This window comes from Azolla caroliniana, unplaced genomic scaffold, assembly GCF_043228905.1.
Source record: "Azolla caroliniana isolate FFs.n. ecotype wild unplaced genomic scaffold, voAzoCaro1.0.p SCAF_16, whole genome shotgun sequence".
Lineage (NCBI taxonomy): Eukaryota > Viridiplantae > Streptophyta > Polypodiopsida > Salviniales > Salviniaceae > Azolla > Azolla caroliniana.
Window position 1 is genome coordinate 5181718 of NW_028230451.1, and position 23277 is coordinate 5204994.

Here is a 23277-nt window from a genome sequence, read left to right on the forward strand (position 1 = left end):
ATGTTTTTCAAGACTATTCATTGAGCACCCTATCAGCTACACTAATCGTTCTATCTATGAATTGACTAACTAGAAAAATACATTCGAGAATTCTTGGGAAAAAACATAAGTTATCACTACAGCAAACGAGGTTGTCATTAATAAAAGCTCGGCCAATGAATCAGAATGTACCTGTTTCTGCGTGTAGTGGTGTCTTCATCAATCCAACTCCCATGACCAGTGTCCATATCGCAAGTAAAATTAAAATTGTCAAAGTCCACGGTCTGTTCGCTCAGATCTGAGGCCAGGTCGGGAACAGGAGCAGAAGAAACCATAACCTTGTCGTTCAAGGAAGAAATTGCGGAAGAAGAGTGGGAATGAGGAGGAGGAGTGAGCTTTTGAGAAACGTCTCCTGAGGGGAGGGGGGGTGTGTCCATGTCTTCTTTGCGTGGAATGAAATGAACGGTCTGAGTGGTGGCGAAGCTTACCCGGCGTCTTCTCTTCTTCTTGATGGAGCCCCCGCTTCCATAGCCAAAGACAGAGAAGCTCTCCATCTCCTTCGTTCCTTCCATAGCCTCCATGTTTTCTGTCTTCCTTCTCTACTCCTTCCTCTGCGCGCCTACTACTACTACTGCTCTCTTCTGTCTCTCCGCATTTTCGAAATTCAAATCTTGATGGACGGTTTCACACGGAAGGACGTGTTTTGTCCGGACAAAAATGGAGATATTGCTCGCATGCAGTTGTGGTGGACACAAACACGGACACTGGGCATATATATATATACACAAACACGGACATTGGGCATATATATATATATATATATATATATATATATATGTATATATATTCTCTCAATACGCATTGGCCATTCGTTGAGAGAGCAACTACATTGACCCGCACCCTAGACAATGCTTGATAGGAAATGTTCACCACACAATCAATACGCTCTTCTTAATTGATGTCGAGGCCATGTTGTACGTCATACCAGTTAACGACACAGTATAATGGACGAGGAATTGTTTGTAGGCCAAATACATACTGTGATTTAATGACAAACAATGACTGCAAATGATTAAGAAAACTATAGCTTAAAGTTGCTTAATTTGACATGAGATCATGCAGCATTATGACCTTTCTAGCGAGGGCTTTTGTTATTCGACATGTTGTTTGATGAGGTTATGTTGGTTATGTTTTCCCGGTATGAGTTCTTTGTAGCCTTTGGGAATCTTTTCATTAATACCAAGGTGAATCTTTTATAACAATGATAAGAAACATCGTGAACTTTCTGCTTTGCATGCTATAGGTTCTCCCTGAAGTATCGGTGTTGCCTTCAGAAAAAGCTTAGGAACATACATTGTGTGTCTGTCAATTATAATCGGTAACAATCATAACATCAAGACTACTATGGATCAATACATATAATGACCAAGAGATGTTTTTCTTAAGCATAACGTGTCTAACTAAATGATATTTTTAGGTTGTCTAATTGTATTTCATGTAATCTTAGAGTAACTAATTAGATGAAATGGCGTAATGTGATAAGAATATCAATAATAGCATGCTATTATACTCGTTCAAATCTTAACCAGTGATGAATTTTACGTACAGAAAATATTGTGTGTATAGTCTACATTCCTTCATATAAAAGTGAACATGTATGAAAAAATTGTTGAAGTTATATAGCAAATCAATACGTAGAGATCATTCAAATAGGATTCTCCAAGCCAACCATGAAAACTACCACTATCGGGGTTGTTATGTACACATAACGTTGGTGAGGGTAGGTCACTAATATTTACATTAGTGAAGGGTATGTTCACTATTATTAAAAAGGGGACTAATGATTGGATAGAATGAATGATATGTGCATGCACTATCATGATTTAGACAACCAATGAATAGAGAGCCTTTTAGAAAAGGCACATCTATTCAAGGGGCCTAGGAAAAGGTATAAATATGAGGCTTAGCTACCCTCATAAGGATGATCACGTCGGAAGGCTACTGTCGTAGACACCGGTGGTGCGGGCTAGGCTTTCGTCTCGACGATCGTGTTTATCTCTTCCAAGGTATTAGTCATCCTAATATCCGGCGGTATGGGACGTCGGTGGTAGGTTGGCTATGTCTAGATCATAGCTCGGGGGTGGTCGGGTGGAACGGGTTCTTCTATCCAATCTATTTTCTTCCTTTTTACTTGATTTGGTCTATTGATTAGTAATAGACTCTTAACAGTGGTATCAGAGCTTTTACTAACAATTTTTTTTGTTGTTTTGATGTTTTTTGCGTGTGAGCGAGGGGGATCTAACAAGGCTCGTCATGCTCTTCTCAGGATCAAAACAACACTCTAAACCCGATATTCTTCTTTTTTGATCTCTTCTCTTTTTCTATTATGCGTTCTTTATGGTCGAATCAAATTGGTATTACGTTTTATTCTCTTTCTTTCTACCTCCTACTACGCTACGATTTTACTTATTATTATGCATCGGGCCGAGCGTGTTTGCACTAATCGCACACGCTCAACTCATGGCCTTTTGCATATTGCGATATATATTCCACTCTCTCCTCTCTTGAACTCTTACGATAATAATTATTCTTGTGCATTGGGTCGAGCGTGTTTGCTCTAATCGCACACGCTTATCTCATGGCCGTTTTGCATATGATGTTGAGTATACCACTCTTCCCCTCTATTGAGCCATCACTTGGCCGATTCTAAGGGATGATGTGGCCTTGACGAGGTGTATGTTGCCTACCTATGCCACTCTACTCTCTATTAAGCCATCAATTGGCCGATTCTATGGGATGTTGTGGCCTTGACAAGGTATATGTAGCTTACATATACCACTTTCCTTTTTAATTAGCCATCAATTGGCCGATTCTAAGGGATGATGTGGCCTTGACGAGGTATATGTCACTTACCTATGCCACTTTCCTCTTTAATTAGCCATTACTTGGCCGATTCTAGGGATATGTGGTGGTCTTGAGGAGGTGCATGTCAACTACCCTAGGGTTTCGTATCTTAGAGCATGTTTGATTCCATACACCTAATTGTTGAATATTCTAATTAAATCTTAATTTCATAAGTATTGTTTCACTTATATGATTTTCTAGTAATTATTATTTACCCGCCCACAATTAACTCTCCTTTTTCCACTTCCTTTTCATGTATAAAGTATTTACATCGTTTATTTTTAATGTAACCTTTACGTGTAGACTATTTTTTTCGTATGGAGTGGCTTGTTGAACGATTTTTTTTTCAACGGGTCATCTAGGTTTAACTCTTATCATCAAGCCTTAGAAAACGAGTAAAACCATATGAGTTCCCTTATTGATGTTTTACTCATGGATTTGAGTATTACATCTTTGCGCACAACACCGTCATCACTTGTATCAATTTGTGGCTTATGTCACAATTGTGCAAGTTATAACAATCATATTGGGATGTATAGGTGCATACCTTGCACTTCCCATTTATTTGGGACATTGTTTTTTTCGTAGGTAACACATGGGTTCTTTTTTTTTACCCTTGTTTTCGTCACTACTTAACTCTTATGAGTAGTGCCTTATTTTATCATTTTATCATCACGTTTGCTTATTGCTCGCAAGACTAGAATATTACTTGTGAGTGCACTTGTTTTTTCACGTAATACACTTTCTCGACCATATAATACATGATGGGTTGGCATTAATATAAGGCTATCTAGGAAATTTCATTGATGTAAGAACCATGGTTGAGCCTCAAGGAGCCGCCATGATTACTCAAGATAGAGATCCGAGAAATACATCTTAGCTATGTTTTCCCCCATGGTTTTTAAAACACCATAGTGTTACCATAGTTATCGGATCTCGAATCACATCTCATATGTCTAGAGGGGTAAAGACATGAGATACTTTCTTGGATAAAGTTCTTTCAATCAAAATTTCAAGCATTCATTTTGCTTGTGTATTTTCTGAACCTCCTTATTTTATTGCATACCCACAGCGTGCATCATGGAACAAGTTTTGAACGCAGTTGGAACGATCTCTCCAAATGAGACCTCTCAACCCCAATCCGCATCTCGCACACAAGCTGAGATCACTATTGAGCAATTGCTCACTACTACCTTGAATCAATTGGCCGAAATGAGACAGGCCAATATGGCATTGGAAAAGAAATTCCAAGAATTAACTATTGAGTCCAAGAAAGAAGGTGAACCTTCCTTCGTAGTCACGCCTTTCAAGGGAGATAAGAAAGAAAGAACCGAGGAGGCCATTAGCACTTGGCTTGGTCGTTGGGAGTCTCACTTTGAGCTTCATCCCAAGCCCGATGCAGTAAAAATTGGTTATGTCGGTCGTGAGTTAGGTGGCCGAGCTGCTGCTTGGTGGCGTGGCCTAAGGACCGCAAAAAAACTTACCCACAACTTGGGAAGGTTTCGTTGATGTTTTTAAGAAACAATTCTTGCAGCCACCTTCTCAAACCGAACAAGCGCAACACTTGCTCACATTGTCTAGTAAGCCATTTACCTCTCTCGAGGATTATGTGCATCACGCTCGGACCCAGATCCAAAAATCGGGACTTACGGGTGAGAAATGGTTTGTCGCTTGTTTTTTGAATGGTATTCCCAATGGGGATTATCATTGGATTGTCCATGACAAGGACCCCACAACTTTCGAGGAAGCCGTCAACATTGTGCTGCGATACCATAGGACTTCCAAGAAAGACCACAATAAACCTGAGTTCGCCAAAACTCCGAATGTCAAGTTCATTGGGAAACGTAAGCAATCCAGTGACACTCTTGACCGCGACTCAAAGAAACCGAACCTCTTCTGTGCATATTGCAAGAAGCGGGGCCACACAAAGGATACCTGTCGTCGTCTTGAGAGGAAGTCAATGAACACCCCTCCTCAAGACAAATCTACGAGTCACACAGCAAATGGAGCTCCACATAAACGCAAGTGATCATATCTATCAAGTTCACATGGCAAATGGAAACGTTCAATACATCAGTGGCATTGTTTGTCAACTGCCAATTCAAATAGATACTTATTTGGAGAAGCTTGACTTTCATGTTATGAAATTACAATCCGCAGATGTCATTTTAGGATATCCTTGGTTTTTTAATAAAAACCCTTCTTTGTCCATTGATTGGGTTAATCACTCAAATCACATTTGAACTTAATAATTGTAAACATTTTATTCAATGTTCCAAACTTCCTTCTCATTCACTTGTGTCTTCTAAATCTTTAAGTGAGTATTCTAGTTCATTAATTTATTCGTGTGTAATTGATCCTGCGGTTCAATTTTATTATTTTAATATTGACGCCACACAATTACCACATTTTGAGCAACGATTACTCGACTCTGTTTTAGAAGATTTTCAAGATGTGTTTCCTACTGAATTACCGCTTACTTTACCACCTAAACGTAATGTGGACCATCAAATTGAACTCATCCCTGGGGCTGCTCCTGTGAGCATTCCACCTTACCGACTTAGTCGATTAGAAGAGGATGAGATCGCTAAACAACTTAAGGAATACTTGAGTATGGGCCACATTAGGTATAGTAAATCACCTTGGGGTGCGCCAGTTCTATTAGTCAAGAAGAAGGAAGGTTCGTGGCGAATGTGTATCAATTATCGCCGTTTGAATAAAATGACAATTAAGAATGCATATCCATTACCTCGTGCCGATGATTTGATTGATCGTTTGCACGGGGCTCGATATTTTACGAAAATTGACTTACGAACTGGTTATCATCAGATTCGCATTGCCGAGGATGATATTCCTAAAACCGCTTTTCGTACGCGCTATGGCCATTATGAGTTTTTAGTCATGCCTTTTGGGTTGACTAATGCTCCAGCCACATTCCAACAAGCGATGAATGATGTTTTCCGAGATCAACTCGGTGATTTTGTTGTCGTCTTCTTGGATGATATTTTGATATATAGCCGTACCTTGCAAGATCATGTTCAACATGTTCGATTTGTTTTGCGAAAGTTGCGTGACAACTCTTTCTATGCAAAACATTCAAAATGTGACTTCTTCCAAAAATCTATTGTGTACCTAGGTCATTTAATTACAGAAAATGGCGTTGAAATTGAACCTTCTCGTATTGAAAAGGTTAAACTTTGGCCCATTCCTCGTAATATTCGTGAACTTAGATCATTCTTAGGGTTTGTTGGATTTTTACGAAAATCAATTCGTAACTATTCCAAATTGACTACGCCATCAACTGACCTTTTAAAAGGTCATCCACGTAAGTCTGTCAAACCAATTTCATGGAATGAACAACTTGACAAATCATTTGAGACACTCAAGGAGCATGTGTGTCAGGCTCCCACTCTTCTATTACCAGACCCTTCTAAGCCTTTCTCAATTGAAACCGATGCTAGTGATTATGCTATTGGTGCCGTTCTTTATCAAGGTGGTCACCCTATCGCTTTTGAAAGTAAGAAGCTTGATGCTGCTCAATCTCGGTATTCGGTTCAAGAGAAAGAGTTGTTTGCGGTGATACACGCACTTAAAACATGGAGGCACTATCTCTATGGAAATAAATTTGTGGTTACAACAGACCATCAATCATTAAAGTATTTTTGTGACCAGCCCGATCTTGTTGGTCGTAAAGGCCGTTGGGCTGACCTTATGCAAGATTTTGATTTTTCCATACGATATCGCAAGGGTTCTATGAACACCGTTGCTGATGCTCTTAGTCGCATTAAAGAAGTTAACATGCTTAGCTTCACGGAAATAAAATCTGATCTTTTAGATCACCTTCGAGGGAAATACCTTGATGACAGTTATTTCTCAAAATACTGGACGAAAGCCGAATTTGGTTTAGATGCCGATACTAGCACCCTACCCTCGAAGGCGACCTTTCACATTAGAAACGGTTTGCTCTACCGTAGTGGAAAGGTCTGTGTTCCAGATTTACCAAATGTTAAACAGAAAATTTTTCATGAATGTCATGATGCACCATCTGCTGGTCATCCTGGAATACAACGCACACTCGTTCTCATCTCGTGTACTTTTTTCTGGCCTAAGATGCGCTCTGACGTGCATAAATACGTAACTCAATGCTTACAATGTCAGATTAATAAGTCGGAACGACTTAAAGCTGCTGGTCTTTTACATCCCTTAGATATTCCCAACAATAAATGGGAAAGTATCTCGATGGATTTTATTGTTAGTTTACCTCGTACACAGAGGGGTCATGATGCCATATGGGTTGTCGTTGACAGGCTAGCAAAATTAGCTAGATTTATTCCTACAAAAACCACGGTAACCGCTCAACAGTTGGCTTATCAATTTGTTGATGAGTTATTTCGTTTTTATGGATTACCGATGGATATTGTTAGTGATCGAGATTCCAAGTTTACTAGTGACTTTTGGACTCAGGTCTTTAAGAAACTAGAAACTACGTTGAGCATGAGTTCCGCAGATCATCCTCAGTCTGATGGACAAACTGAACGAGTTAATCAAATTATTGAGGACATGCTTCGAGCTTATGTAGCAAAAACCCCTTCTAAGTGGGAGCAATACCTTCCTATCTTAGAATTTGCCTATAATAGCTCTAAACATACATCCACTGGATATAGTCCTTTTATGTTGATGTATGGTTTTCAGCCACGTGCCCCAGTTGATGTCACGATTCATCGTGATACATTAGACAGTACACGCAATTTTTTGCAAGACATGAACCAAATGTTGCATATTGCCAAAGAAAATGTCAAGACAGCTCAAGATCGTGCTCGATTTTATGCTGATCAGGATAGACGTCCTCGTGCATTTACTATTGGTCAAAAAGTTTTTTTGCGTGTCCCGACTGATTCTACGTCATTATCTACGGGCAAGTGCGCTAAGTTAGCCCCACGATATTGTGGCCCATTTGAAATCCTTAAGCGAGTTGGGTCATCTGCTTATCACCTTGCCTTACCTCGTAACATTGGTATTCATCCTGTTTTTCACGTCAGTCGTCTAAAACCATTTTTAGGCTCTGGTGATAACACCATCACAATCCAAGATCTTGTAACATTAGAGGATTTTTCTTACAAACCTCATGTTCCTGAACGAATTCTTGATTCTCGTACTAAACGTTTACGTTCTAAAGAGATTCGGCTATTCAAGATCAAATGGATGGATAAACCTATTGATGATGCCACATGGGAACGCGAGCATTCGCTTAAGGCACAATTTCCTCACTTTATATTGCAAGAGTGCAATCTTTTGAAGTAGGGGAGTATGTTATGTACACATAACGTTGGTGAGGGTAGGTCACTAATATTTACATTAGTGAAGGGTATGTTCACTATTATTAAAAAGGGGACTAATGATTGGATAGAATGAATGATATGTGCATGCACTATCATGATTTAGACAACCAATGAATAGAGAGCCTTTTAGAAAGGCACATCTATTCAAGGGGCCTAGGAAAAGGTATAAATATGAGGCTTAGCTACCCTCATAAGGATGATCACGTCGGAAGGCTACTGTCGTAGACACCGGTGGTGCGGGCTAGGCTTTCGTCTCGACGATCGTGTTTATCTCTTCCAAGGTATTAGTCATCCTAATATCCGGCGGTATGGGACGTCGGTGGTAGGTTGGCTATGTCTAGATCATAGCTCGGGGGTGGTCGGGTGGAACGGGTTCTTCTATCCAATCTATTTTCTTCCTTTTTACTTGATTTGGTCTATTGATTAGTAATAGACTCTTAACAGGGGTGAACCTAAAATTTTAAAGAGTTGCACACCTAAATTCCATGTGAATTGTGTAAGAGTTTACAGACAAGATCCTTGTTTATGATGATTTGGTGACAAGCCATTTACAATCTAAGTAGCCCTATAACTAAAGGTTCTCCCAAAGGCCAAACCATCGACAAAATGATATCAAAGCATTGTTGCATTATACGGTGGATAAACTAGCACAAGATAATCATATATGCATTGGATCATGACATTATCAAACATACCAAAAAGTTAATTATGTTACAAGTGCCACGATGCACATAATATCGCACACATTGAATGCATGGAACTATTGTCTTCATTAGTTGGTATACTCGTTGTAATCCATGCATGAAAGCATCCACTTGAGACTTATGTTTGACAATGTTTTTAGGGTCAATCCAATCAACAATGGAACACACTAAAATGAGAAATTACATCCTTTACAAATTCCATATAAGAATTGGTCAATAGTCAGTCATTTGATCTTGGTTGTGGTTATATGGTTTGCTCAAGTCAATTGACAGGGCAAGGATCCCAATTTGATTGAAATCTTATGGTGAATGGTTTTCTATCAACTCAAAAGTAGACAATGCATGTCATCCTTTGATCACCTAGAAATTAACAAACAAAACTTAAGGACATGCCTCATGCACGTCTACAGATTTTAATTTCATTAAAGAAGTTATTTTCAACATATTGAAATTCATCATGAATATGCTCCTTCATGCAAAAATATGTGTCAAGTTTTACATAAACCACTTGCTTCAACCATGATACCGCACAAAGCCAAGTGGTTGGATGCACCTAAGGGTACGTACCACTTTGAAGTCCTCCAAATAGTCAAGAAGATTAACATCGTGTCCTAAAAGGAAGAATTGCCCCACATATAAAATTGTTACCATGTATTTCATGCTACTTACATAAAATAATGGCATAGACAAGACAATCTAGTGATATCATTAAAGAAAAATATGCATTTGGACGATATGACTAAAATGTGTTACTAATTTTATGGAAAGGCGCTTTGCATTGTATCCCAAGTTATTGGTCAAGTGATAAATATTTGTCCTCCAGACAAATGCTACTTTTGATCGTAATTTGTTTTCCTATATTTGTTGTTTTGAGCTTGAAAATTGTAATTATAAACAAAAGAGATTATGTTCTATAGATTCCTAGACATTAGGATGGGTGTTTTGGGCAATCTATTGAACATTAAGCTACTATTGAAAGTAGTCATAACGTGGAGGAAGATCAGGCATTCCTATACATTTTGGGGGCATAGGTCCTCACTCACACTATTCTGCGGAAATCACTTGGATATGTTGCTCTAATTGCATGTGTTGGGTGCAAAGGAGCAGGTATAGGATGTCAGACTGGAGGCTGAGAGTCAAGCATTCACCGTTATACCATAACATGCACTATTGGGGTTGCATTATGGGCAGTGTGTCCAAGACGTCAAGATTGACACAAAGACAACCATCAGGAAGGTCATGGACACTGAGGGCCAAACCTTCATGTTTGTAGTGCGGCTAAACCTACCTATCTACAGAATTCAAGAGACACGAGCCTTCATCAAGTAGCCGACACACTTCTTCTTCTTCATTGCCGTCTCTTCTTCTTCGGTCCATACTCCGGAATGTTCTAGAAGCTGCCCAATCTCATCAAAATGTGCTTCTAGAATGTTCCAAGCTTTTTGCTCAAAAAGCTGTCATCCAACCTCTCATTCTCTCCTCAAAATTCCAAAGAATCTCCGGAATGTTCTAGAAGCTGCCCAATCTCATCAAAATGTGCTTCTAGAATGTTCCAAGCTTTTTTGCTGAAAAAGCTGTTATCCATCCTCTCTCTCTCTCTCCCCCCTCCGTCTGTCTCTTTGTCGAAGCGATATCCCTCCACACAGGTAATTTCTGTCCCTAAGTCTTTCTTTTATGAACTCGCATCTCTCTGAAACCCTAAATAGGCATCCTTAACGAAACCCTAATCAGGCTTGATTCGCTGCTCCTGGTTCTAAGTAAGTTTATTTGCTCGTGCTCTCTCCGTCTATCAATCCATGCTTGTTAGAGTCCATCAACGCCGAGAGCGATGTTTGGTTCTCGATGACAATGTGCCCGTCATCTCATGTGATGGTGAGTTTGCTAATTAGACACTTGAATCTTGTTTTCGACCACTACTTGCAGAGTTGTGACAGTGGAATCGAACAGGCCATCTTACCTTTTAGTGGAAAATATCCCTTACAGGATCAATATTACCAAAATACCTCTAATTGAGAGAGAGAGTTGGGAATATATAAACAGTTTAGAAGGCCTGAAAACAGATTACCACTTGGAGAAAGCGTGGCAAAACGTATTTGGAGGAGTGCACACCACACATAGTGGTATCTGGCAAGTGCCTTGGGTTAGACATGTAAACACGAGGGTCAAGACTACCATTAATGCAGAATAATTATTATACACATGAAGGTACTGTATCGTAGGATTCCCGGCCTGACTATTTGCGTGGTCGAAATCTTGATGTACTAATAAGCTTACCACTAGACTTTTATGACTCCTAATGTTTGTGGAAGGTTGTACTCTTTATATGGAATGAAATCTGTACAATGTTTATTTTTATAAACGAAATCTACTCGCAAATTAGTTAATCACCACATTGAATTGTTTTGAATATTTAGATTAATTTTGTGACCATTCAGATTATGCAGGAATGCTTCGATTTATATCACGAATCCCATCATGTAAGATTAAGGATATCTATGATCTGAATTGCTGAACATTGGAGTGTACTTTGTATTGAATTTTATGCGGTACCTCCAATTAGGGCAGTTTCAGACCGTCCTTTCTGATCTGGATTTATGGCATGATTGCTTTATTCACTGTAAAGTTGGGAGGAATGAATGCATTTCATCTCAACTGTTATAAGTAATGCAATGTTCAGTTTGGTGATGCAATGGAATCTACAAACAGGCGAAGGAATCATGAGTCATATGATCTGGATGAGAGTATATCAGAATCATCAATACGAAGAAAAAGAAGGGCTAGCATATCCAACATAGACACCAATTCAGAAGATAAGGACATTGTAGTGAGCTTCTGTGGAAGGGATTCATTGTCTGCACGACTATTTGGTGTCGTATTTCCTTGTCGAAGTTATCCCTTAGATGCAAGCAATTTCATGCAGATGGATGCAACACACTGGGTACTAGATATGAGTATTTTCGTGGGTGTGTTTCTTACTTACTCACTTTTACGCTGATATTTTAGTGATTCTTCTCGTTATCGTTAATAACAAGTAAAGAACACAGTCATTCTTTTGTAAGATGTGGTTTCCTGCTGTCCATTAGATTTTGTAGAAATAGTGATTCAGCTGTCCATTAGAATTTGTTTTGCATTCATGCTTTTATTCTCAATTACATTTCTGATAGTGAATATTTTGTGCTGATATTTTAGTGATTCTTCTCGTTATCGTTAATAACAAGTAAAGAACCTGGTCATTGTTTTGTAAGATGTTGTTTGCTGCTGTCTATTAGATTTTGTAGAAATAGTAATTCAGCTGTCCAGTAGATTTTCTTTTGCATTCATGGTTTTATTCTCATTACATGTCTGATAGTGAATATTTTGTGACTGCCTCCAGAATATTTTGTTTTATGGGTATCCAAAGTAGATTAGTACAGCAATCAATTTATGGTTATCTAAATTAGATTAGTACAGCAATCAATCTGTTTTGAGTAGGTGTTTCTTGGTATCAATATTTTTTGAACTGTTCTAACTTGTTCTGTTATCTCCAGGGGAATCCTATGATGAAGTAAAAGATATCTGTATCTTTTTAGTAGACAAGCTCTCAATACCACCGACAAAGGCATTGGCACTCTATGTACAATCTCCAGGATCTCATTTCCAGTACTGTGGAGCTGTTTGCCAATCTTGCCCTTCAGCTGTTCTACCACTCTTGTGGCCTAATGCTAATGCTGATGGGCAAATTAGACAGCTAGCAGCACCTGATTCAGCTCCTCTTACAGCTAAAATTGGCATCGCAGTGGAGGACCTAGTAACACTTCCTTCTTTGGATGTTAAGAAGCAAAGGCAACTAGAGCTGTTGGCACTCAAAGTGGGTGAAAATCTACTCGGCTTTTTGCAGCTTCCATCACTGGGTGACAAGCTTATTAAAAATCCACTTGATGTATTCAATAAGTGGCTCAAAAAATTCGAGGAGAAATTGTATAAAGATTCTGAGTATACAAAGAGCTTGTTGGCTTGAATCTGTGATGGATATTTAGAGTGTGTTCATGGGCCTGACTGAAATGCTGCCTTACTCTTGAAATTGTAATTGCAGCATCAAATAGTTGAAGAATACGAGCTAGCCAAGAACCTGGGTTGTTTAGACGGTCTGATCATATTATAGCAAGAAGTTATATGCAATGGGATTTTGGTATATTATAATCTGTTTATTTACTTGATTCATTTGTAATCATCTTGATTACAAGACCTCGAGAAGCAACATGCTGTGAAGTTACAGCGTGCCCTAATCTCTTGATTATGACATGTAGAGAAAATGAATTTTAATCGTATTTATTTGGAAATGCCTTGTTAATGACATGCTATAATCTTGTAGTTTACAGTTGACTTGTAGTTTAGAGGTTTTGACTGTCATTGTCTTGATCATAACATTCTGATTGCACATGCCTTCAGTTTTGGTTAACAAGTATATCATTATGTTGTCGCATATGATTCTAAACAAGGTGTTTGGTTGAATGAAAAAATTGTTCACCATTACAGTACAACTTCATCTTGCTCATGATGAAAAAATTGTCTCATTGGGACCCTCACATTAGGATTGGTCACTGCATCGCACTCAGCAATGAGGCCATTATAGTAGGATTGGGCACTTTAGCTTGCTCAATAATGAGACATTTACATTAGAATGAAGTTCTTCATTTTGATAAATTGACCACAATTTGTATGTATCACATGAGGCCAAATTTCTAGTCATCTTGTCAGCAATAGTCATGCGTCTGGATGTTACCTTTGAAGAATCAAGTTATCAACAATTCCCTATAATTTACCCTTATTTACTAAGAAGGCAATGGACAGGCTAGCACCCAATCCTGATTACATGCTTTTGATAAAAATGGGCCAAGTTGGTTAGGGTAGGAAGAAGGCATATGTATATCAATTAAAAAACAATCAGCAAGCAATAGTAACCATCTTGGGGGCATATGTTGACGCAATGATTTCTGTTACTCATGCAACATACAAGGGAATGCAACCAAGGATATGGGGTAAAACTTTCTTTATTTCGCATGCAATCTACAAGTCTATCCTCATTGCCTCAACCATTGGTCACCTCAAGGCAACTTGCCCTTGACCATTGATCAATGGCATTTTGAGTAAAAATTCCTTACTAACACATGTTTGCTTTGCATGCACCATTTCCAGTAGGCAAACTATGGACAAATTGGCTATTCAAATTGACCATCATAAAAATGATTCATTCACAAGCCAAATCATGGATAATTTCCTCACGTAAATGTGATATCTAGGTAAAACTCGAAATGAAGCCATTTTAATTGTACCACTGAATTGAACAATTACGGCTACTTCTCTGCCAGCCTTTGATCAGAATGATCATGCAATTAGTTTGCCTTAAGTTTAGGGTTCTCGACTGACAGGATTAACTCTCCGTGCAATCAAAGTTCCATACATCAATAAAAAATTCTCAAATATAGTAGCTGAAATATCATGGTCAGTAATACAAATTGGACACAGGAAAAGCCTGTATTATTTTCTGAGCAGCATTCAAACTTCTGATTTATCTTAGTTATACAAAATAGATTATCTCACATTTTATTGCATGGCAATTCAATAAAAGACAGCTTCAGATAGCATATCAAAGAAGTTCATGACATAAGAGGTTACTTCAGTAATACTGCCAAAAATACGTGACCCTTCAAACAGCAATGCAACCACCAGAAAATAGTATTATCCAATATTTCAGAGGTGGTATTTTTGTATGGTATGGTATATCAGACCCATAAGCAACTTTCTTAAAACACCCCAGGATTTGATCTCATATGTAGAAAACCTTCCACAATAAGAAAGAGTGAAATGCGCAACGAAAAAGAACAAAACAATGTGGCTTATCTACGCCTTCGCCGAGAATCCTTGGAGCTATGATTTGCACCTGGAGAAGTATTACTCCCATAATCATAAGAATAACCTCGTGGTGAACCTTGCTCATCTCGCCCTCCTCCATAGGAGGGAAGCACGGAACTTCCTTGGTAGGAAGCAATTGGCATCATTCCAGGATTGCCATGACTAACATCTCGACCTTTAAACAAATTGCTTCGAAGCCTTGTTAGGACTTGTATCAGTGCTGCTTCCACCATAGGTGCCTCGCCTGACAACTATTGAAGGAAGGAATATTCTTTAGAGGACACATTTATCTTTGCCTTCAGGCATTGAAAAATATATTTCTTGAAAAGAGAAATTTCTTTAGGGATTAGAGTTTCAGATGCGAGTGTTCAACAACCACGGTTTTAAATAACTATGATTAGTAGTTTTTTGATGTGCAATAAAATTCTCACAATAAATGGTGATAAAAAAAGGGTTTTTTTTTTTTCAGGGGGGGGGGGGGGATATACTCAGGCAATATGCAAATAGTTCCAGTTTCCATGAATACGATTGATGAAGTTAGAAAGTCAAACTACTGAATTAGAACATCTATAACTCTTATGTATTAAGGTAATTAAATGAACATATTAAAAAAGATGGAAGAGAAGAGAAATTTGATTACTTGAACAAGCTCACTTCCATCATCAGCGCATACTGGTAGCTCTTCCTTGGGTGGAATCCGAATGTTTGCCCTGCTCATCTTCCTCATTTCAGTAATAATTTGTCCACCTTTGCCAAGCAAGCAACCTATCTGACTAGATCGGACCAATAACCGAATCGAAAGGATAGCATTCCGGCCATCTTTGTCTGCTGAGATATCCGCCAGACGTCTAAAGACTTGCATTGCAGCTTCAAGAACAGGAGATGCAAAGCCTTCAATATGCTGTGAGAGCCACAAGATATTTAGAACAAATACTAATACATGACCATAATAAAATATAATAAGGAACAACAGAAATAACCTCAATAGAAGAAATTTGAATGACTCTTTCGTCTGCATTGCCAACCTGATCACAAACCCTAATCTTAGCAGCTGACTCTTCTCGTAGCTTCCGGATGATGCTACCACCTTTACCAATCATGCTCCCTATTTTCTCATTTGGGCATAGAATGCATACCATGAGCTCTTCTTCAGAAGAACCATCGGATCTTCCACTTCGCATCGGGAAAGAATTTGCACTTCCTGATCGATTATAATGGCCCACATTCATCATGTTGCTTGGAGCATGAACAGAAGAGTACATTCCACCACCTGGGAATGAACCACCTTGCGAAAATCCTAGGGGTCGATGTGCTCTCTCTTTCACTGGATTCTCATGCAGCTTGCATGAGACAACATATAAAGCTTTCCTGACAACTGCAGGGGTTCCTGACAACTGCAAGAGTGAAGGAAATGTATTTCGATTAATGCATTCTGCATGCCAGTTAAGTGTATCAGTATGGCTATGGGGGAATTCGGTTATGTGACAGAGGAATTCAGGTATTATTAAAAAGGGACCTCTAGTTAATATTGTAGCCTTTGTTATCTATCCATCACCACTGATCCTTGTAAAGGGTTGCCAATGGTTTCTGCTTCTCTATCTCCCTAAGGACCACTACCAAACCAGGAGTGAGTTCCTTCTGAACGAAAATGTGAGCAACCTCCAATCAAAATGCTCTTATTCAGCTTTGACACAGATCTGAGCATTGTTTCTTACTTTGGTTTATGATTCTCCAATTTTGTCGATATGTTTAATTTAGTGAGGAAGGCATGGTCTTCCTAAGTTATTTTGTTTTAGATCTGATCGAACGTAAGTCAGGTAGCTTTGAAGAAAACAGAGGAGTGGCTGGTGGCTATGATCAGACCTCCTCACATTTATTGCACTGAAGCGTCATGTGAAGATATTATGATGTCGTGGAAGATGGACAGTGTCGCTGGTCTTTATGGTCAATGAGCTACAGCTTAGGGATAAAACAATGTCTTGTTATTTTCGCTGTGGGTACTGCTGGTCGGATTTCCACAAAAACTTCAGAATAAAATGATTCTCAAACCATAAGAGAGCAATGCAGATGGGAAAATGGAATTAAGTTAGAGTGCTAAAAGGGCACATGGTAGAAAGCCACTTCCTCAAAACACTGTTTTTCAATGTTTGTTACATACAAGGCTTCATTGTTCCTATTTATTGATAATAAAGACTTTGAAATTTTGAGATATCTCGGAGAGAACAATGGGAAGACAAAAGAGACTCAACTTGTTGACCTAAAAGCTTGCTTTCATCATCATCATTTTCACAGAGGGCTCCATCATGGCTATCTATATAAATTCTTGGTAGCATAGTGGCACTTTCAGGATTGTATCATCATCATCATTTTCATAGAGGGCTCCATCATGGCTATCTATATAAATTCTTGTTAACATAGTGGCACTTTCAGGGGAAACAATGGTAAATAAAAAAAGGTTCAAGTTAGAGAGATAAAATAAACGGTAGAAGGTCAACACCTCAGACCTGATTCCACTGCATTTTTGCAGTACAAGGCTCCATTATGTGTATTTATCAAAAACAATTTGGAAAAAATAAGATATCTGAAACATGGAATTTGGAAAGTATATCTTAATGATCCTTTGCATAGAGAGCTCCAATGGAGCTACCTATCACAAAACTTAGATACCTGGAACCAAGGAAAGAATCTATTTCTAAGGGGGGTATCCATGCTACGAGATTCTACTGAGGCTATATATCGACAAAAGCTTGATGGCGTTGAGGTACATATAGAACCATGAAAAGCATCTATCTATTAAAGCTATATATCAATGATCTTTATGGCAAAGCATAGGCATAAGCTTGGTAGCATCGAGATGTCTGGTCCCATGAAAGGCATTTTATCTATGAATAAGGAGTCAAAACACCCTTGTTTTTTCATTGTCCTTTTTACTATAAAAGGCTCTGTTGCAGCTATATATCACAAATCTTGGTAATCTTCTGGGCACAATGAGAGAGGCTAAAGAACTTATATTATATAGCTACGAACATGTGGTAAAAGGTAAAGTTCTCAACCCTTCTTTCATCGTCATAAGCTGCACAATTTGTGGTTATCTGCCCATGATAACACTGAGATATCTAGACCATGGCCAGCACTTTTCGACGAGGGTTACATCAATGATCATTTTCTCCATTGTTGGAGTGTAGGAAGTAATAATCGTTGTTGGCCAAGAGTTACATCGCCGATCCTTTTTCTCCATCATTGTTACTTATCGACAAAAACTTGGTAAAAATTTTGAGATATCTGGACAGAGGAAAGTATAAAGATTATCTCCCCATGCTGGTGTTTGTGGAGTGATGAGGGTCTTTTTCTTTGCAAAATGGCATTACAGACTAAAAGACATCATGTATAGAATTGATGGCAAAGTGCTGAATAAATGGAATAATCAAACCACGGGTTAGGGAAAGGGATGTATGTTATTATCTGGCTCTTACTTGGACGAGTTCATCATTCGGGAAGGCACAAAGCGGGAGGCTCGATTTGGGAAGAACTCTTATTTGGGCTGCAATATCCTTCCTCATTTGCTCGATGATCCGTCCACCTTTCCCAATTAGGCAACCCACTTGCCCATCCGATACGAGAAGCCGAGCACTGATTTGGGTCGACCTCAGACCCTTTTTATCACCATTCTCATCACTATCATTGTCATCTTCTCCTTCATCCTCTTCTTTTCTTTCAAGTGATGATTTGCCTATATCTTCTCTCTCTGTGATTCGTCCATGAATTCTAAACAAAGCTTCTTGAGCAGGGCAAAGCATTTCTTCTCTTTCCTCAACATCTCCCTCCCTTTCTCTCTCTATTCCATCCCTATCTCTGAGAGAAGAAGAGCTTATATAAATCACCCTCTCGTCGGCGCCATGGATTGCATCTTCAACCTTGATCTTTGCTCTGGTTTCTTCACGAAGTGTTTTTATGATACTTCCTCCTTTGCCTATTACTGCTCCGATCTTAGCAACAGGGCATAAAATTCTATATTCTGTTTCTGAACCTAAACCAAAAGGCAGAGGTGGTGGTGGAGGAAGAAGATGGAGTTCAGAATCAGAACCTCTTCTTCTCTTATGTCTGCTTGCTTCTCTTTCTGTTCGATCTTCTCTTCTTCCTTGTCCTTCTGCTTCTTCTTCTTCTTCTTCTTCTCGTCTATCGTCTACTCTTCTTTCTCCTTCTTCTTCTTCTTCTTCCTCGACTTCTTCTTCTACTTCTTCTCTTCCATCGTGTCCTCTGCGATGGTGGTGGTGGTGGTGATGGTGGTGGTGGTGACCATCTTCTTCTTCCTCTTCCTCCTCCCTGCCATCTCTTTCGTAGTGAGAGTACGAATGCTTCACGGGCGATTCCTCCCACTCATCCGCCATTGCTTTGTCCCACTCATTCGCCATTGCTTCGAAGCTTTACACAACACAGGGGATGTGCAGAGCAAAGAAGAAGCTATGGCTGTGCAGGGAAGCAGGGAATTAAATTTGGCGAGGACCAATTCCTTTCTCTGTCTCTCTCTTTTCTTCCCTGAGAGAAGAACGGCCAAGAAGAACCAGAAGATGAAACCCTAGCCAGGTAGCTTTTTGCTTTTCTGATAGCTTCTAGTAAAAGCTACAAGAAAGAGACAACACACATAGAGACAGATTTTTAGATACATATTTACTTCATTCACTAATGCCATGTGTGTACATACATATACATATGTGATTGATAAATTTGATACGATTCGGAGCTCGATTGCTATGGTCAATATATACATTATTTAGATGGTGATCGGTCGTAATGATTTGATTGAGCATATCCATTGTTATGGTCTCAATGTATATACATCATTTAGACGATTGATTGATCATACTGATTCAATCGAACATATCCATCGTGATCGAATCCAACATTTGTTGGTTCACACGATCGACTAATCCTCACTGAGATTTGAATTATGGATCGATTCGATGAGTTTCGACTGATTGAGATTTCAACCCCTTCGGTCTACTATACGTGGCTTGCAACCTTTACGATACGACCACCCAACATACGAATGACGGATACTAAACTAAGAAGGAATCTAACACATATGTCATGAGTTTATTACTAATCAATAGACCGGAATAAAGTAAATATGTAAATAGATTTGATGGAAGAATTTTGTTCCACCCTAAGCTATGATCAAGACATAGCTAACCTACCACCGATGTCCCATGCCAACGTATATTAAGACGACTAATACATTGGAAGAGATAACACGATCATCAAACGAAAGCCTAGCCTACACCACCAACATCTTAAGAGGGTAGGTTTCTGACGTAATGTGTTTTATGGCTCATATTTATACATTTTCCTATGCCCCTTGAATGGATGCATGCACCTATCATTCTTTCTATCCAAACTGTTGAGATATCAAGCTTGACTAAGTTTAGTCATTTAGTAAACCACATAACTTAGTAGTTATCTAAATAGAATCTAGTTAGAGTGTTGACTATAAAGTCTTAAATAGGATTTTATACTTGTACTTAAGCGGGGACACGTTCTAGATCCTCCACTACCAAGTTCATTTAATATAGGACTCACATCCTTGTACCTATATTCTCCTCACACATGTGCACCCTTGCACATGAGATCTATATATACCTCATTGTGGGTATTTTTGTAACTTGATGCATATTAATATAGAGAAAAGTTATCTAGCTACGCTATTGGTAATCATCCCCCATTTTGTCTTATTGTTAATAAGTGTATCTTCCTCTCTCTCTTCCTCTCACACACATACCACATAATATTCCGTTGCTTAATCACATATGTGATTAGCTACTCACATAATTAGATATTAATTAAACCTTAGTTAATTACCTAATTATTAACACAAACACATCAGTGAACATACTCTTCACTTATGTAAATATGAGTGACCTACCCTCACCTACGTGATGTGAGCATAACAATGGAACATCCTTGCTTTTCATTGACACTACAAAGCATATGGCATTGGTTTAGGACTGCAAATTGATCCGGTTGTAGCAATGTATTTAATCCTTTTCCCACTTAGTGTCGTACCTTGTTGTGGTGAATGGAAGACATTAGACTTTGACCCTACATGCATCATGACCCATCACATGAATATTGGAAGCAATAATTCTTGTCGCGCAAATCAAGCACAATCAATATAAAGAATAGGATAATGGCATGTGAATTTAGCAATGTCGAATATGTCGTTGTAACTTGTATCAATAATTCACGGGCAATGTTTTTAATCTTATTAATACGACGTCTTTCCATGGTTGCTCGGTACCACAAAAAAGATTAAATCCTTTTGGTAAGTCATGTTTTCATTGTCAACCTCTTCGCACTTACTCAAATCTCATCGACATTATTTACTAATTATTTATAGAAATTCTAGAGGTAAAATGCGTGACATTTTGGTCTCCATCAAACAACCTTACCAATTGAGCTACAACCACTTTAGTCACATGTTTGTGTTGCAACATTCATTTGTACAACTCTTGAGTCGCTTCTAAACTCTACACACACTACACGGGAGAATGGTTTACATTGGTCTTGTAAGTTGTATTTGACATCTAACGATCATATTAGAACCCCTCTCTATCTATATTCCCATATTTGTTGACATTTACATATACGTGCGTGTGTGTGTGTGTGTGTTCTTTTTCTATTGCCACGAGTATGTTTTTTTAGGTAAATGAATCAAATTTAAAGGTAAACATATCATCGTGCGTTGGTCACATAGATTTACGTAATATGTGTGTTAGGTTCACGATAATTAAGAAAAAGAGGAATTGGTCAATGTCAAATACGCAAGTAACAAATAAATGGCCACTTTATAAGCATGTCACAATTATCTAAGTATATTGCAAACCAAAGGAAACACCACATACTTTGTCATGGAGTTTATAATGTTCTAGGACATTTTTAAACGAGTGGATTGTCACGGATATTGGATATACCAAATGTATCAAAATTTAGCTTTGATTAAGTATGTTGCTATAATTTTCATTGTTTTTTTTATATTATGACAATATAAAAAACACATCGTAGTATACATTGTATCCACCTCTTAATGGAAAATATGTAATGACATCATCAAATGATTGATTGATAAGCTTACATGGCACCATAACTCGAGATATGCATACAATATACATATTTGCCTCCTAAGTATCCAGTGTATAGCATACCCCCATGCATAGGCCCACATCCAATACACATGAATGTTGACTCCTTACGCTCGAGACCCAATGGGCCATGCATTGATCTACGTACCCTAATACATGTTAGGTGCCATCCTAAGCTACGCCACTATATATTTGATGTTGAGAAGGAAAATGGTCGAGTTAATATGTAAAAAACTGCAAAGTATATTAATTAATAGATTATGGTACATCACGAAAGGGTGGAATGAGGCTAAGTACTAAGAGAGAGCGAGAGCATAAGCAAGATCACGAGATTGTCACAGACAAGTAGACGAGGCTCAATATTAAGAGGCTATGGGCCATGCATTGATCTACGTACCCTAATACATGTCGGGTGCCATCCTAAGCTACACCACTATATATTTGTTGTTGAGAAGGAAAATGGTCGAGTTAACATGTAAAAAACTGCAAAGTATATTAATTAATAGATTATGGTACATCGCGAAAGGGTGGAATGAGGCTAAGTACTAAGATAGAGTGAGAGCATAAGCAAGATCACAAGATTATCACAGACAAGTAAATGAGGCGCAATATTAAGATATAATGGGAGAGAGAGCATAGACAAGAGAACAAGCAAGAGAGAGAGAAAATAGACAAATGAACAAAAACTAAATTATGCTTTCGTGACTGGTGTTGTGTCACCTTGATTGTGATAAGTAATCACTTGGATACGGTGTTGAGCCCTGGCTAAATAGGGTCTCCATTCTTCAAAATAAGCAATAATAACGCATTGATTGTAATCAAGGTGCACCCCAGTATATATACAAGAATGTGGAGGAATGCATGAAAGCTAGAAGACTTCTAGAGAGTGCATGAAAATGAAACTTTTGTTGAGAAAACTACTTTGATGAAACTTTATTCTTTGATGAATATCGATTTACTCGCAAAATTTATTGCCAGAACGTAAATGTAAATGCTATTGAAAATTGCAACAAGCATAAGTCCAATTGAGATTGCAAACTCTTCATAGAGGCATAGGTAGGGAGGAATTCAGTGTTGTCAAGTTATGTAGTAGTCTAATATGACCTTTACATCAATGGATCCATTAATAATTGTTAAATCCAAGTTGACTAGTAAAGCTTGCACCTTACAACCATATGCAAAGGGTGTGATGCTACATTCAAAATTGAATAACATTCACGCGTGAAAACATCTATTTGCAAATTCCTTTCGTAGCTTGAAAACATTACAAACCACGCGAGTACAAAATAATTAGTGATTGTTCCGTCATCATTGACAATTCCA

The 23277-nt window shown here is 38.5% G+C and overlaps 3 protein-coding genes across 4 annotated transcripts in view; 1 reads left to right on the top strand and 2 right to left on the bottom strand.

Moving 5' to 3' along the window:
• The window catches only part of LOC147853746 (uncharacterized), a 103053-nt gene that overhangs the window by 5983 nt on the left and 73793 nt on the right, over positions 1-23277 (bottom strand). For both annotated transcript variants that reach the window (XM_087332158.1, XM_087332157.1), the window contains exon 2: positions 172-607. In XM_087332158.1, the coding sequence (XP_087188284.1) occupies positions 172-560 (389 nt within the window). In that variant the 5' untranslated portion in view covers positions 561-607. The remainder of the gene's footprint in view (positions 1-171; positions 608-23277) is intronic.
• On the top strand, positions 11233-13117 carry LOC147853747 (uncharacterized). Its single transcript, XM_087332679.1, has 2 exons — positions 11233-11889; positions 12454-13117. Exons 1-2 carry the CDS (start codon positions 11616-11618, stop codon positions 12921-12923), a joined length of 744 nt encoding a protein of 247 aa, XP_087188805.1. The 5' UTR covers positions 11233-11615; the 3' UTR covers positions 12924-13117.
• LOC147853748 (RNA-binding KH domain-containing protein RCF3-like) lies at positions 14392-19430 on the bottom strand. Its single transcript, XM_087332009.1, has 4 exons — positions 18292-19430; positions 15799-16212; positions 15459-15719; positions 14392-15069 (listed from the first exon to the last, which is right to left on the bottom strand). Exons 1-4 carry the CDS (start codon positions 19228-19230, stop codon positions 14803-14805), a joined length of 1881 nt encoding a protein of 626 aa, XP_087188135.1. The 5' UTR covers positions 19231-19430; the 3' UTR covers positions 14392-14802.

What these genes read in the sequence shown, in the direction of transcription:
- LOC147853747 (XM_087332679.1), top strand. Translation starts at nt 11,616, where the DNA reads ATGGAATCTACAAACAGGCGAAGGAATCATGAGTCATATGATCTGGAT. An exon ending in AGATATGAGTATTTTCGTGG is followed by an intron (nt 11,890 to 12,453) that starts GTGTGTTTCTTA and finishes TGTTATCTCCAG; the next exon opens with GGGAATCCTATGATGAAGTA.
- LOC147853748 (XM_087332009.1), bottom strand. Translation starts at nt 19,230, where the DNA reads ATGGCGAATGAGTGGGACAAAGCAATGGCGGATGAGTGGGAGGAATCG. An exon ending in CGAATGATGAACTCGTCCAA is followed by an intron (nt 16,213 to 18,291) that starts GTAAGAGCCAGA and finishes TCACTCTTGCAG; the next exon opens with TTGTCAGGAACCCCTGCAGT. An exon ending in TTCAAATTTCTTCTATTGAG is followed by an intron (nt 15,720 to 15,798) that starts GTTATTTCTGTT and finishes TGGCTCTCACAG; the next exon opens with CATATTGAAGGCTTTGCATC.